The 14156-nt window shown below is 35.7% G+C and overlaps 1 protein-coding gene across 1 annotated transcript; it reads left to right on the forward strand.

Annotated features, from left to right (window-relative positions):
- Positions 1–913: 913 nt before the first annotated feature.
- Positions 914–2790, forward strand: LOC145612173 (uncharacterized). Its single transcript, XM_081667553.1, has 2 exons — positions 914–1052; positions 1816–2790. Exon 2 carries the CDS (start codon positions 1827–1829, stop codon positions 2511–2513), a length of 687 nt encoding a protein of 228 aa, XP_081523679.1. The 5' UTR covers positions 914–1052; positions 1816–1826; the 3' UTR covers positions 2514–2790.
- Positions 2791–14156: the final 11366 nt, after the last annotated feature.

Here is a 14156-nt window from a genome sequence, read left to right on the forward strand (position 1 = left end):
CCGTTAAGGAATCCGTTAAGTGGGTCCATAACGACACGTGTCGTGTTATTATTGGCCCAAAAAAATTAAAAAAAAAATTAAAAAAAAATAAAAAAAGTAAAAAAAATTAAAAAAAAAAAAAGGAAAAACCTAAACTACCCAGCCACCACCCCCTTCCCCCCACCTCACCGCACCCCTCCCCGAAACCACCAGCCGCGTCGCACCACCACCCCCTACCCACCGGAACCCTTCCCCTCCCTTTCCCGCAACCGCCTCGCCCCCAAAAACCACCAAACCCAAAACCCTAGATCCAGAAATGGCCGCGAATTTGGCCACAAATGGCCGAAGGCCGATTTTGGGGCTCAGCGGCCTTGATCGGCCGATTTCGGCCTTTTAAGGCCAAATTCGTGGTCGTTTTTGGGTAGGGGGTGGTGGTGCGTTTTTGGGTTTGGTGGTTTTTGGGGGCGAGGCGGTTGCGGGAAAAGGAGGGGAAGGGTTCCGGTAGGTAGGGGGTGGTGGTGCGACGCGGCTGGTGGTTTCGGGGAGGGGTACGGTGAGGTGGGGGGAAGGGGGTGGTGGGGCGGGGGTGGTGCGGGGATCGTGGCTGGGTAGTTTAGGTTTTTCCTTTTTTTATTTATTTTTTATTTATTTTAATTTTTTTAATTTTTTTGGGACAATAATAACACGACACGTGTCATTATGGACCCACTTAACGGATTCCTTAACGGATTCCGTTCAGTGGTAGCAAAATTTAAAAAAAGGGCAAGTGTTAGGTAGCAAAATAAAATAAAAGTTTTGATAGGTAGCAAAGTTGAAATTGAGGTGTTTGTGAGGTAGCAAAAGTCAAAATTTCCTTGTATTTATTTGGGAAAAAATTTGTAGTTGATTTTTTCCCAAATATTTTTCTTGACCAAAAAAATTTGGGAAAAAATCAACTACTGTTTTAAACATTTATCTCATTAAAAATTAAAAAAAAAAAAAAAATTAATAATCGGTTTTAAGTTCTCCGTTGAGGCGCACTCGACGTTCTCCATTGAGGCACTCATCGAAGCAGCTTCTGTGTTCGTTCTGAGGTTAGTTGTTGTTTCCTTTTCTAATCATAATTTCAACTTACAATTTAGGGTTTATTCTTGGTCTAATTTAATTATTTGTCAGCGCAGTAAGTTTAGGGTTCTAAAATCTTAACTTTTGGTTTAATTTACTTATATTTTGAGTTTATTTTTATAATTGAATCGTATATCCCTAAAATTATTTGATTTTTCGAGCTTTATTTGATGAGTTAATCAAATATCCTTTTAAAATATGTGATTTTTCGATCTCTAATTGGTAATTGCATCGTATGTGATAATTCAATCACATATATTCGAGTATACTTTGATAATTGAATCAATGAGCCTAATTTGATGATTGAATTGTATACCCCTAAAATTTATGTGATTTTTCGATCCTTAATTGATCATTGAATCAAATAACCGAATAAGATATGATTTTATTGATAATTGAATGAAGCATCCCTAAATATATGTGATTTGTCGAGGCTTAATTGATAATTGCATCAAAATTCCCAAAAAATTAAGCCTTAATTGATGATTGAACGTTGCTAATGTAACACAGAACCCTTAAATGTTAGTATTGAACTATGAAATTAGACCTCTGGCTTATAGGTAAATTTTGCTAGGCGACTGGTTTAAATGTAAGCAGTTAATTGTTTCTTTATAATTTTTATACTTGTATACTATATATCACGATTATGGTATGATCTGAATGAGAAGGACGTGAGAGTTGTAGAATTCTATTTCTAAATTAGAGAGTAATTTCAGACTTTGTTTGTTGCAGAATTTGATATAATGAGCTATGATAACGGTAAGCTTGGTTTAAGTTCAGCAATGGAACCAGGCATCAAAGTTAAATCGTGGGCATTCGATGAAGATCCTGGTGATAACCAGAGGCCAGTCGATGATTTCTTCACCATCTACTTAAGTTATTACGGTCGTGTTGGCAGCACTACTGGGACATTAAAGTTGAAGAGAGAAAGTAGTGATTGGCAAATGGATATCATGGGTTGGCTTGCTGAGCTTGATGTTGATATGGATGCTTGGGATTGTACCATGAATGTTGTGGTGGAAAGTTGTGAGAGTTTGCTCAGGGTTGTTGGTGAATCTGGCCGCAAGTCTCTGGAATTCAAAGTTGAGGTTTTCCTAAAAGATGAGGATGAGGATTACCAAGAGGAAGTCGATTACCAGCTCATGTATTCTGATGACATTGATACCGGGTTTATTGAAGAGGATTGCAAACCCATGTGTTCATCTGATACTGATGACATAAAATCTATTCTACAGGATAGTGGAGTCAGGTTTGGTAACGGCCATTCAAGAACTATGAATAATTGTTCGATATGTTTAGAGGAGTTTGGGATGTCAAATGATGTGGCGACACTTCCTTGCTCTCATATGTATCACGAAAAATGCATGATTCGTTGGGTCTTCCAAGGAAAACGAACATGTCCATTATGTAGATTGGAGATAAAAGGGTAGTGTTGACTTATATAGGGAAACTTTCATTGGGTAGAATTTGTGATTTGATTTTATAAGAAATATGCACATTCGACACTGTCTAGCCGAGAAGGCTCTTCAAATTGTTAGTCTCGCGTGTTCTTGTAAGTTAGGATATTTAAGAGCTGTAATATATAGTGCTACCAATTGTGTAATTTTTAATATAAGAACTTTCAACTTTGTGAAACTATCAGGATTATCAAATTCAATGTACTATTTGCATCTGTCAATGTTAAAGCTTATTCCTGTTTTTTACTTCCTCAGTTGCTTCTTACGAAGTATTTATTTATGACAATGTTAAAGCTTCCTAATTATTTTCTGGTGTAAGGTATTTATGCTACAATGGCAGTTTGGTTGTTTTAAAATCTTGTTAAGTTTCACATCTTTGACACCTTCTGTTTAGCTCTCCTGCACCTTCCTTTTTTAGCAGTGCCCTTGCTTAACACTCAAAATCCATGCGTGCATTGACCATTCACAGCTACCATATAAGCCTTCATGCTTATCTCGTTCAAAGTTTACATAACCTCGTTCAAAGTTTCCTCTACTTGACATGCTGGTTTTATTTTTTGATCAATTATGTGGCTTAAAACAAAATCACCAGGAATTTGGCCTGATAGAAATCCACCCCAAAGTTCTTACTACTCAAGAATAAACAAAAGCTAGGAATATTATACATAAATCGCTGAAATTTTGGATTGTTAAAGTGTATATTTCCTAAGTATTAATAGGAAACCAAGCAAAACCCAATTTTAATTTCATCAGCACATTTGTACACTATCGGATTCGGATACCATCACCAAGATTGTGATTCATGAACACATTTAGACTATATACTAGTTTTTTTTTTTTTTTTTTTTTTTTTTTTTTTTTTTTTTTTTGAAAAAATTTAGACTAGATATTTAATTAGGCAAAATTACCATGGTTAGTAATACAGAGTCTTGTGCAACTAAAAAAAGAGAGATTTAAGATACTCTTGGCAGTCAACTAATGTTGGTTGAAAGTTATTCCAAATCTAATCCCAAATGAAAATATCGGGTAAGCCTACAGTAGTGAATTAAGAGTTTAGTGATTAACCCAAAATACTTTGATGCAAAATAAATTCTAATCAAAATCATATTCTTCTTCATAAAATATACTTGATAGAGAACGATAATCTTAAGTTTAGATAGACAAAACTGTAAAATGAAAAATTGGATAGTACTAAGTAACAAGTAATATTTTGTTATTGTTTACTACCAATTTGAATATGAAGTGAAATTTCAAGAAATGGGTTAGATGAAAATGTAAGCAATAATCAAGCCAATCAATACTTCTTAAACTACTTCAAATGTAACCTATTTCTATTTGTATTGCACTGAATCCAATTTACATTTGTGAGGTAATATTGCATCCAATTTACAAACTCTAGCCTTAACGGATTAACCCTCAAACAATAGTCAACTAATTGCCCACACAATTCTTTTCTCAGCCTACTACAAACATTTTCAACTCAGCTGAACAAACAAACTGATCTTAAATCTTTGAGAACCCAAAGTTGCCTTGTATTGAGAAACTGCAGTAGATCTTTCAATGAGGACTGAAGAGGACCTGCAAACAAAGATTATATTCATTATAACATGCAATTAAGTAATCAGTACTTTAAATTATAGCAAAAAGTTGATTGTCTAGCTTTAATTCTGTATAAAAACAATAGGCTTAAAAATCATGATATGCAACTAACATTTACCATTGTACTTCGTATATGACATTAGTTGAATGGTAAGGATTAAAAAAAAGGATGAGATGCTCACATTATGAAGGTTGGTAAATCTAACCCAACCTCCACCTCTCTGTCTACTGTTTGTTTCTACTTATCCAACACAACCTGCCATGAAAAAATAGTCAAATGAAGAAATTTATTGATGAGCTTTTAATATACAAAAATCACAAATTGCAAATATATGATGCAACTCAAACAATCTTGCAAATAAAAAGGTTGGTAATTGCCATTATTTATTTCAGTAATGGTTTACTGTATTGTGTTTTTGATGAATGCCTTGTATGGATAATGTAACTGACAGCAGCTCTCTTTAATGAGCATGCTAGCAAGTTTGCTTCAAACAAAATAACAAAACAGAGGGATAGGGATAGAACCAAGCATAAAACCAAAATTTTGTACTCAAGAAAAAACTCTCATCAACATAAAATCAGTGACAAAACTTGCTCTACAAACCTCCTAGCTACGGGCCGTCCCGATCCCTCTTTGTTCTCTGAGGATTTTTGAGCTCTGGAGGTGGCAAATTTTGCACTCGCTCAAGCTGTTGCATAAGCACCTGAAGCTGATCCTGCATATCAAATGTACACTTTTAATTACAAACTGAATAAAATATGCAAAACTATTCTATGTTAGTGACAATTAATGTGAGTGTGAGTGTGAGTGGTGCAATGACCAAATGTACATGCCATGTTGCAAACAAGATGCTTAATATGGAGGGAAAAACAAACTAATTAAATTCCTTATGGGATTGAATTCTGGTTATGACCAGATGAAGACTAGTTTCTTGAGTATGGATCCTCTACTACCTGAAGACAAGGCATATAATCTTGTGGCTTGTACTTCTACTTCAAGTAGAAAAAGAAAAAAAGCAACTCACTGGAAAAATTACTAGCTACTGAGATGAATTGCATTGGTTGTAACAAGGAAACCTGAGTCTTAGGCCATTGCAGAATTTTTTTATTTATTTTTATTTTTTTTGCAAACGCCCACAAAGGGGGACTAATTGCATTGCTTAGAAATAGCTACATCGAGGATATGAGTTGGGATAGCATTACACCTCTATGCCCAGTTTCCCATGGTTGAAAGTGAGCAACCACATGTGCTACTCTATTCCCCCCTCTCTTAACAAAGGACCAAGACACATTATTAAAACTAGAACAAAGACTAAGGATATCCTCTAAAACAAGATGAAAGTCACTCGATCCAGAACTCTGGTCACACAGCGCCTGTAACACCTGCAAACAGTCACTCTCCACCACAACATCACACACACCAAGCTCACCAGCCATCTTCAAGCCCCAGCAGACTGCTTTCACCTCAGCCACACGAACAGCCCACTTCTCACAGCACTGAGCAGTACCAGCAGCAAGAACAACCCCCGAGCAGTCCCTCACCACAGCACCCAAGTCCCAAGCCATTCCCCAAACTTTCAATACAGCCTGCATACACATTTACCTTGTACCAGCCTTCTGGTGGAGGTGTCCAGATAGTGGGAAACCCACCAGCACCCCCAAGCGAAACCAAGTTCCCTGCCCCCGTTTCTTCCACTCCTGAACTTCCCTAACAATTTTTCTTGCATAATTCGCCACCTCAGCAGTATCTTGCGCTTCCCCCTGAATAACCCATGCATTTTTTGCACCCCAGACAGCCCAACAAAGTGTGATAACCGAAGCAGCATCACTGTCATCCAACTCCAAAAAACAAGCTTCACACCAGTCAATAATATTATTAACCTTCAAATCTGCAACAAAGCCAAAGTCACTTCTTTTCCAGATTTCATGAGCCTTCTCACACTATTTCAAAGCATGAATGGTGGACTCGAAGTCCCTGCCACAAGCTGAACATTCTGGATCAGCATTGTGGTATGCCCTCTAAGCAAAAAAATTTACTCTAGGAAGAACACGGAGCTGCCAAACTTTGTTCCAAATAGACCTGTCAGTTGCCTGAATAGCATCTTCACCCCATCTCTGATTATCAAATTGCCTGGTAAGCAGATTTGGCAGTATAATCACCCTTCTTGTCTAAATCCCAGCATAAAATGTCACTCGGCCTCCTCACACTAATAGGGATACTCAACACCCTATCAACTGATCAACCTCAAATGGGAGAAAAATTTGAGAGAGTATGTTGACCCTTACGAGGTTTTGATGATGATGGTTGTGATTGAGCAAACTTTCATCTAATAAGGATTTTCTAGTGTTGTGATGTTTGCTGATAGTTGAAGTAGGAACTGAAACGAAAGAACTTTAGAAAATCTAGGATGACAAGTAAAGTTCTAGAAAACTGGATGGAACTTCAAGGTGTTCCCTGATAGGAACATATCAACGAGTTGTAATGACCTGGTTCCGGTGTAATGCTGGGGCAAGACCTCAATGACCAAGGATCAGTGCAGAGCTCGAGATATCAACCGAAAAAGATGGACTTCATAACTTAGGTTGTATAAAAGATAAGTTTGTTTTCTAGGTTGATGTAATCATATAATTGGTTGTTATGCATGGGACTTATTAGAAATCATATAAAGGTTGGCAAGCTCATTAATTCGTAAAAGATAATTATAAGTTTATGAAAAAGTATTTATTTGATTTTATCTTTTAAAATTTGGTTTACTCGGTTTTATCTTTTTCATAAAACTTTATATTTTTATAAAACGAATTTGAAGGTAAACGGTTTTCTTAAAACTCGAATTTCAGTCTGTTTTGAATTCAGTTCTAAAGTGATAAGTTCAGATTATCAAAACCCTACTTTGTGAGTTGACAGCTCTATAAATAGAGAAGATGTACTTCGTAGCAAGGTGGGAGTTTAGGCATGAAAACCACTTAGTGCCTAAGAGGAATTTTGCCAAAAGGTTTAAGCTTTATCATTTTGATTTCGGGTTTCATGTGTAGCTTTCCACTTATGTGTTAAAGTGAGTTTTTTGTGTTGTAATTGGTTTTGAGGTGTTTGTGGATTCTTGACAATTCACAATTGAGTTTCAGAGTTTGAATTCTCTAAAATTCGTTTGAGTCTAGGAGTTTAAAAGTCTCTAAAATTCGAGTGGTAGCTGTGAGAGCACAATGAGTGAGCTACAGGTAGGAAGCCGAGTGTAGGAACTCCGGGAGTGCTGAGTGGGACTTAGGTTGGGTAGGATAGGGTCCTATCAGGTAGCAAGTGTCCGTGGAGGAACTTGTGAGAAAGGTCTGTAATAATAGGTTGTACTAGAAGAGTTGCCTATTATATTGGAGTTTGTTTGAAATTCCCGAAGGGCCGAGGTTTTACTTCCGGTTAGGCCCTGAAAGGTTTCCTCGTAAGATCTTGTTGTGTTCTTTAAGTTCCTTTTATGTTTTGTTTTTAAATTCCGCAAAAGTTTATCTAATTGGAACCTACTACTATTCACCCCCCATCTCGTAGTAGTAGTTCATCTAAACTAACAATTGGTATCAGGGTAGGTTCTCACGGAAATACAAGAAACCTTAGAGAGTAAGTTCCTGGAGAGATGAATGCACACGAGAAACTTGAAGAAGGGTACTCGACCCAAAGACCACCAATGTTCAATGGCAAATTCTATTTAACTGGAAGAATAGAATGGAAATCTTCATCAAAGTTGAAAACTACCAAGTATAGAGAGTCATTGAATATGTTGACTTTGAGGTAACAAAAACCAATGAGAACAAAGAGGTAATCCCTAAACCACTATCTGAATCTGAAAAGGAAGATTATGAAAATTTTGAGCTAAAAGCTCAAGCAGTGAAAATCTTGCATTGTGGACTAGGACCTCATGAGCACAACAGAATCATGGGTTGTAAGTCCACAAAGCAAATTTGGGATTTATTACATATAACACATGAAGGAACGAATGAAGTTCAGCGTTTCAAAATTGACTTACTGATTTCAAAATATGAAAGATTTGAAATGCTACACAAGGAATCCATTCACGATATGTTTACAAGATTTATTATTTACTAACACTGTCAATGAGTTAGAATCTTTAGACAGGTCCATACCCATTGATTAATAGGTAAGAAAAATACTCAGAAGTCTTCCTCAAGATGAGAGGTGGAGATCCAAGGTGACTGCTGTACAAGGATTCCAAGGACATCACCAAGTTCAACCTTGAACAGCTCAATGGATCCCTTCTCACTCATGAACGAGCAAACACTGAAAGTTCCAAGAGTAAAAGCCTTGCTCTAAAGGCCTATTCAAGCGACTCATAAGACAATGATGTTGAGACAGCCATGCTTATGAAGTTCAGATTGATGCTGGGAAAGAGAGGAGACAGGAGACGAGGACAATCCAGTTCCAAGGAGATCAAATGTTACGGATGTGGTTCCAAGGAACATCTTATCAGCCTAAGGAGGAGGACAAACCCAAATACAAAGGGGAGCAAAACAAGTTCTATAAGCCATCCTTCTCCATGGACGATGTCAGAAAGCCATGATGGCTGCACTGGGAAATTCTGATTCAGAAGATGAAGAAGAAGGAGAACCCGTGGAAGAAACAACTGACTTATGTTTGATGGCTAAAACTGACAATGAAGCTCATCTGAAGGAACTTAAATTTGAGGTGTGGTATGACTATTGACAACTTAAAAATCTGAATAAAGGAAATCTTATGGACATCATTCTAAAACTACAAAATAACTGTATTGAACTAAATAGATTGAAGTTCCAAACTGATCAAGCTTACAAATCCACAAAGAACATAGTGAATGGGTGGATAATATGAAAACTGATGTTCATACTAGATTTTTCGATTTATATTATAAAAATCTCCTTATAAAAGAAACAAAGACAGAATGAAATAACCAAAAACAAACCAAAACCGAAAGAATAAAAAGCAAATAAATTAGAGATGAGAACAACTTTTGTTACTTACTCAACTGGAACTAGAACAACTTTCGCTTCTAAGTTTGCTCCTGCTTTTCCCCCTTTTGGCATTATCAAAAACCCGACTTTTCAAAGTTTTATAAATACGATCAAGCTTCCAAGATCCCGAATCTGCATCAATTTCAAATTTGGGTTGGCGTAACCACGGGGTGACAAAGTCTCTCGACTAAGTATAAGGCACCCATGGATTCGTCCAGACCTCGATGTTTTCCCCAGTCCCAACTTAATTGAACTTATTATAACTTATTAAAACTTATTTATTTGTAATTTGAACTTGGGAAATAACAAGCCTTCAGAACCTGTTCCAGCAAGCTGCCCGGACTCTTCACCAACTTTTATGCTTGCTTACCGAGTAGGGCCCAATTAAAAAGCTTAAAATCTCAAAACCCAAAACCCCTTCCCTTTTAGGCTTACAGAGCTTCTTCCACGTCAACCAATGGATCTTGTGTTCTCCTTGTTTTTGACCCCACCAACACAGAGCAACCAAAGACTTCAACTCATCACAGAAGAAAGATTATAAAAGAATGAGGAACAAATAATTGGTAAGGAAGTGTGATTATTATGGAAAGAGAGGGCATATGAAGGCAGAGTGTATTTCATGTGAACTCATTTAAAATAACTTCATTTAATTTTAGGTTTTCAGGTTTAATATTTTCACTAACCTCAAATTTGTCTCGAAGTATCTTGAGCCTATCCGTCTCTGAAACCAGCTCAACCTTGCATACTTCACAAACAAAGTTGTGTTGATCTTCAGAGACCAGTGATGTAGCATCAAGAGCTGAATACCTAATTATACAATAAAATTAGTGAAAATAAAAATAATGAAAATTTAATAGAAACCCAAAATGTAATTACAAACTATAAACTATATAAACACCTTTTACAACACATAGTGCAAATGTATCCATCAACTGTAGTCTCAAACATATCTTTCATCTTCAGAAGTTTGTAACTGATCACGGTGTAAATCTGCAAGAAATCATAATATTTTAGTTTTTGACCATATAGGTTAATCTGAAGAAATCAATTTCAGTTTTCTGATTAAGAAAGAAATCAAATACAACACAATAGAAAATCAACCTGGCCATAGTCTAGAGCATAGCAAAATGTCTGGCCGCCCTGCATTGACACAAGGACAATTAGGGGTTAGAATGATAAACAAAGAATAATAGTGTTGAGATGATATGGTTTGATGATCATAAACAAATGATGCTTATTAACTAATTTGTGTGTTGATGTGCATATTAAACAAGTCATGGAGATTGATCCTTGTATATCATGAAGATGGTTAATGCAACAATCAGTGAGGTTCCCATGAGGGTACTTCTAAAGAGAAGTTCCTAATAAATATGGAACAAGTATTTAAAGTTATATTATTACTATATTTATTATTATAATTTAATTATGTTAGTTTAAGAACTTCATTTATATACTTCACTTAGGTTTGATGAAAGTGTGTTAAGTGTGCATGTTTTTAGGCACGTTCTTGATAAAGGAACAAGTTTCAGAGTTGGAACAAAGGGAAATCCTTGATCTCTACATGAAATACACTACAAACTAATCTAAGGAAGAAAATAGAGAATTTCCTAGAAATTTATGTATGCTTTTTCTCATGGGCTTAAGCAAGGAGCAGAAGATTTGACAAGCTTGTTATGAAACTAAATTCATTTCATGTTCCATTTTATAATGTATTCCTTCTAGGAAGTTTGGTGGTTGAAGTAAGGGGACTTGGTATAATTACATACCAAAGTGATTGTGTATTATGGTTTATTGGAGTTTCAAGAATGCGAGGTCAAAGTTCTAAAACTCTTATGATTGTTGAGAACCTCATCTTGAACATCTAGGCTTGATTTTAATATCTACCTACAATTTCCTTTACTCAGTTTTTCCATTCCATATATTTTTTTCATTTTTATATTCAATTCATTCTTAACTTTTAAACTTGAATTTTTCCTTGACATTTGAATCAATTATTTGTCAAGTTCCTTCTTTGGTTCTAAAATTGGGTCTTTGGATTGTGAGTTGGAAATTTGTGTCGTAGTAAGATCTCTAAGGGCGATGGTTTGCACCTTATGCAAGGAGGGGCTAGGCACTTTGATGGGATGAAAAGTTTGGAGGAGGGGTTGCAGGAAAGGAATTTAATTCTTGATGAGCTGAAGATGACCTTGGATTAGGCACAACAACTCTTGAAAGAACATGCAGACAGCAAGAGTAAGGTCGAGGCATTGCTGAAAGGGAAGGGGGCATTGGAGTTCGAGGCAACGAGGGAGGACTTTGAGTCTATTAATCAGCGACTTCCATCATTCCACCTTAATGTCCTGGGGGGGAGTAATGCAATGGATCGGGCTAATCCATATCCACCAATCCGCGTATATACAAGGAGGCGCAAAAACACGGAACAAGGACAGCAATTGGGGAAGCAGCAAAAGAAGACAAAATTTAATTAATGATCCACTATGTAGTGTGGGAATGGAATTTTTATGCATAGAGCCACTCTAGCACAACAGGACAGAAGGTGTAATTGCTAGGTCACTGTGGGAAAGGGGAATGCTTAGTATTTAAGGGGAGTGAGGGAATGAAAGTGGTCATGTGAAATTTGATGTTAACATTAGAGCAGTCGTAGCCGTAGTTTACTCCAAGCTTCCATCTTTATTTATGTAGTAGTAGCAGTAGTAGTCTTCTTGTAGTAGTTATTCATCATCTTTAATCAAAACCTTCCCAAGCTTTCCTCTTTATTGTGTGATATTTTATGTGAGTTACTGTTACATTAAGCCAGAGACTACCAAGTCTAGCATGTTCGTTTAGGAGTCTATATACAAGATCCTATGAGAATCACTAGAACTCTAGAAGTTCCATAAACGGAACAAATCAATATGTGGAGTAGCATGTAGCATGAAGACAAGAAGATAGATATGAGTTTATTTTCTAGGATTCATGTACGTATGTAGAAACTTGAAAGGTATTGAACACATGGTACTAAAAGGAACATGTAGTGGAAAGTAACATAACTTGGTTTAACGAAAAATATATTTTTAACCCTAAAAATTATAATGATATACAAAGTACTACTTGAAAACAACCTCTTTTTTAAAAATTTTAAATTGTATGGAAAGATTTGAAAAATAATTCAACTCAATGAACTAACAATCAATACCCACATAAAACGTTTCTACACATTGTGATTCTAATATCAAATGTTTATAAAAGAAATTGTTATTAATTGTTATTATTATTAATAATTTTTTTTTTTTTTGGAAAGAATTATTATAAGTAATTATTAGAAATTATTAATTAATAATATTATTAAATATTAGTTCTTAATAGTTTGAATTTTTAAATATTATTATTGATAATTATTATTATGATTAATAAATATTAATTATTATTAATATTAATAATTATAAAAATTATTTTAATATTAATAATTATTATAAGTATTCAAAATAATAAATTATTATCAAATATTAATTATTAATATTGAGTATTAATTATAGTTATTGTTATTATTAATAATTATTTGAAAATAGAGCAGAGCAGAGCAGTGTTTGAAACAGATTAACCCCTAATTCAATTAATAATACATATTTCAACATAATAAATTTAATACCTTTTTCTGTTCACGTTTGAGCAACTTTTCATCTTCAAGAAACCCTAAAGCCTCCAATTTGCTGAGCTTCAAGCGTTTTGCAATTTCAACCACATTGAACCATTCTGGATTACTGGAATTTAGTGTAAGTTAGTAATAGACTGTAATTCTCACACTACTACTTCAGATTATCACACAAGAATATAAGAAACAAAGCTTGAGTATTTTTTATTGAAATGGCAACATAATTAATCTAATATCATATAAAATAATAACTTGATATTCCTTTTATTTTTAAGTTAGTAGTTCAAACCTAGCAAAAAAGTCAAGAACCACAACACATATTCCGTGGTTGTCATTGCCACTTCGACTGCGCTGAAGTGTGTTGTCATCGTAAAATGCCCTCCCAATCATCTCCACCAAACTACACGTACACATTAAAAAAAAACATTGTAAAGTAATTTATAGCTCATTGAACTGGCAATGACTTCAAACCCTGTGTATAAACATTACCTTTTATAGGCTTCATTGCTCATTGAACTGGCCATGACTTTAAACCATGTGTCCTGGGAGCCTTCTGATGATCTACTAGCAAATGATAAGCATTATTATTCAAGAGTCTTAACAAGACATTGTTTTAACAACATATAGGTTGATGAACAAATAATGTCATAGTGAACCACAAAGCATCAATTATATAACAGAAGATTAAATAGGTGGCACTTATAAAAGACATGAGATTCGGGTTCTTGACTGACTTCTGAGTTGCATCAAGTATTCAACTTTAAAACTAGGCGAATATTAATATAGTTCCTGGAAATTTCAGACAAAATAAGCGCATTCACTTATAACTAGAGATTCAGTCACTGGAGGCTCTTTCGGCGGAGGCTCTTTCGGGGCTCATTAGGAAGGCAATGGAGGATAATGTGATTCATGGTATTCGAATTGCTAGTACGGCCCCTCCGATTTCGCACTTGCTCTTTGCGGATGATTGTGTTATTTTCACAAAAGCTTCCTTCATTGAAGCTATGGCCATTAAAGATGTGCTCAAGATTAATGAAAGAGCTTCGGGGCAATTGGTTAGCTTTGATAAAACGACGGTGTTGTTTAGCAAAAGGGTGGGAGGGAGTAGGAGAGATGAGATTGCTGCGGTTTTGGGTGTGAGGGAGGTGGGTGTCCATGATAAATATTTGGGGCTGCCTAAAATTGTGGGACGCTCTAAGAAGGTTTTGACTAGGGGAATCAAGGAAAGGCTTTGGAAGAAATTACAAGGGTGGAAGGGTTTATGTCTATCTAAAGCGGGTAGGGAGGTGTTGATTAAGGCGGTGGCCCAATCGATCCCTACTTATGTGATGAGTGTCTTTAGACTTCCTTCTTTTCTTTTGTGATGAGGTCCGTTCTCTCATTTTTCAGTTTTGGTG

This window comes from Chenopodium album, chromosome 24 (genome assembly GCF_948465745.1).
Source record: "Chenopodium album chromosome 24, dcCheAlbu1.1, whole genome shotgun sequence".
NCBI lineage: Eukaryota > Viridiplantae > Streptophyta > Magnoliopsida > Caryophyllales > Amaranthaceae > Chenopodium > Chenopodium album.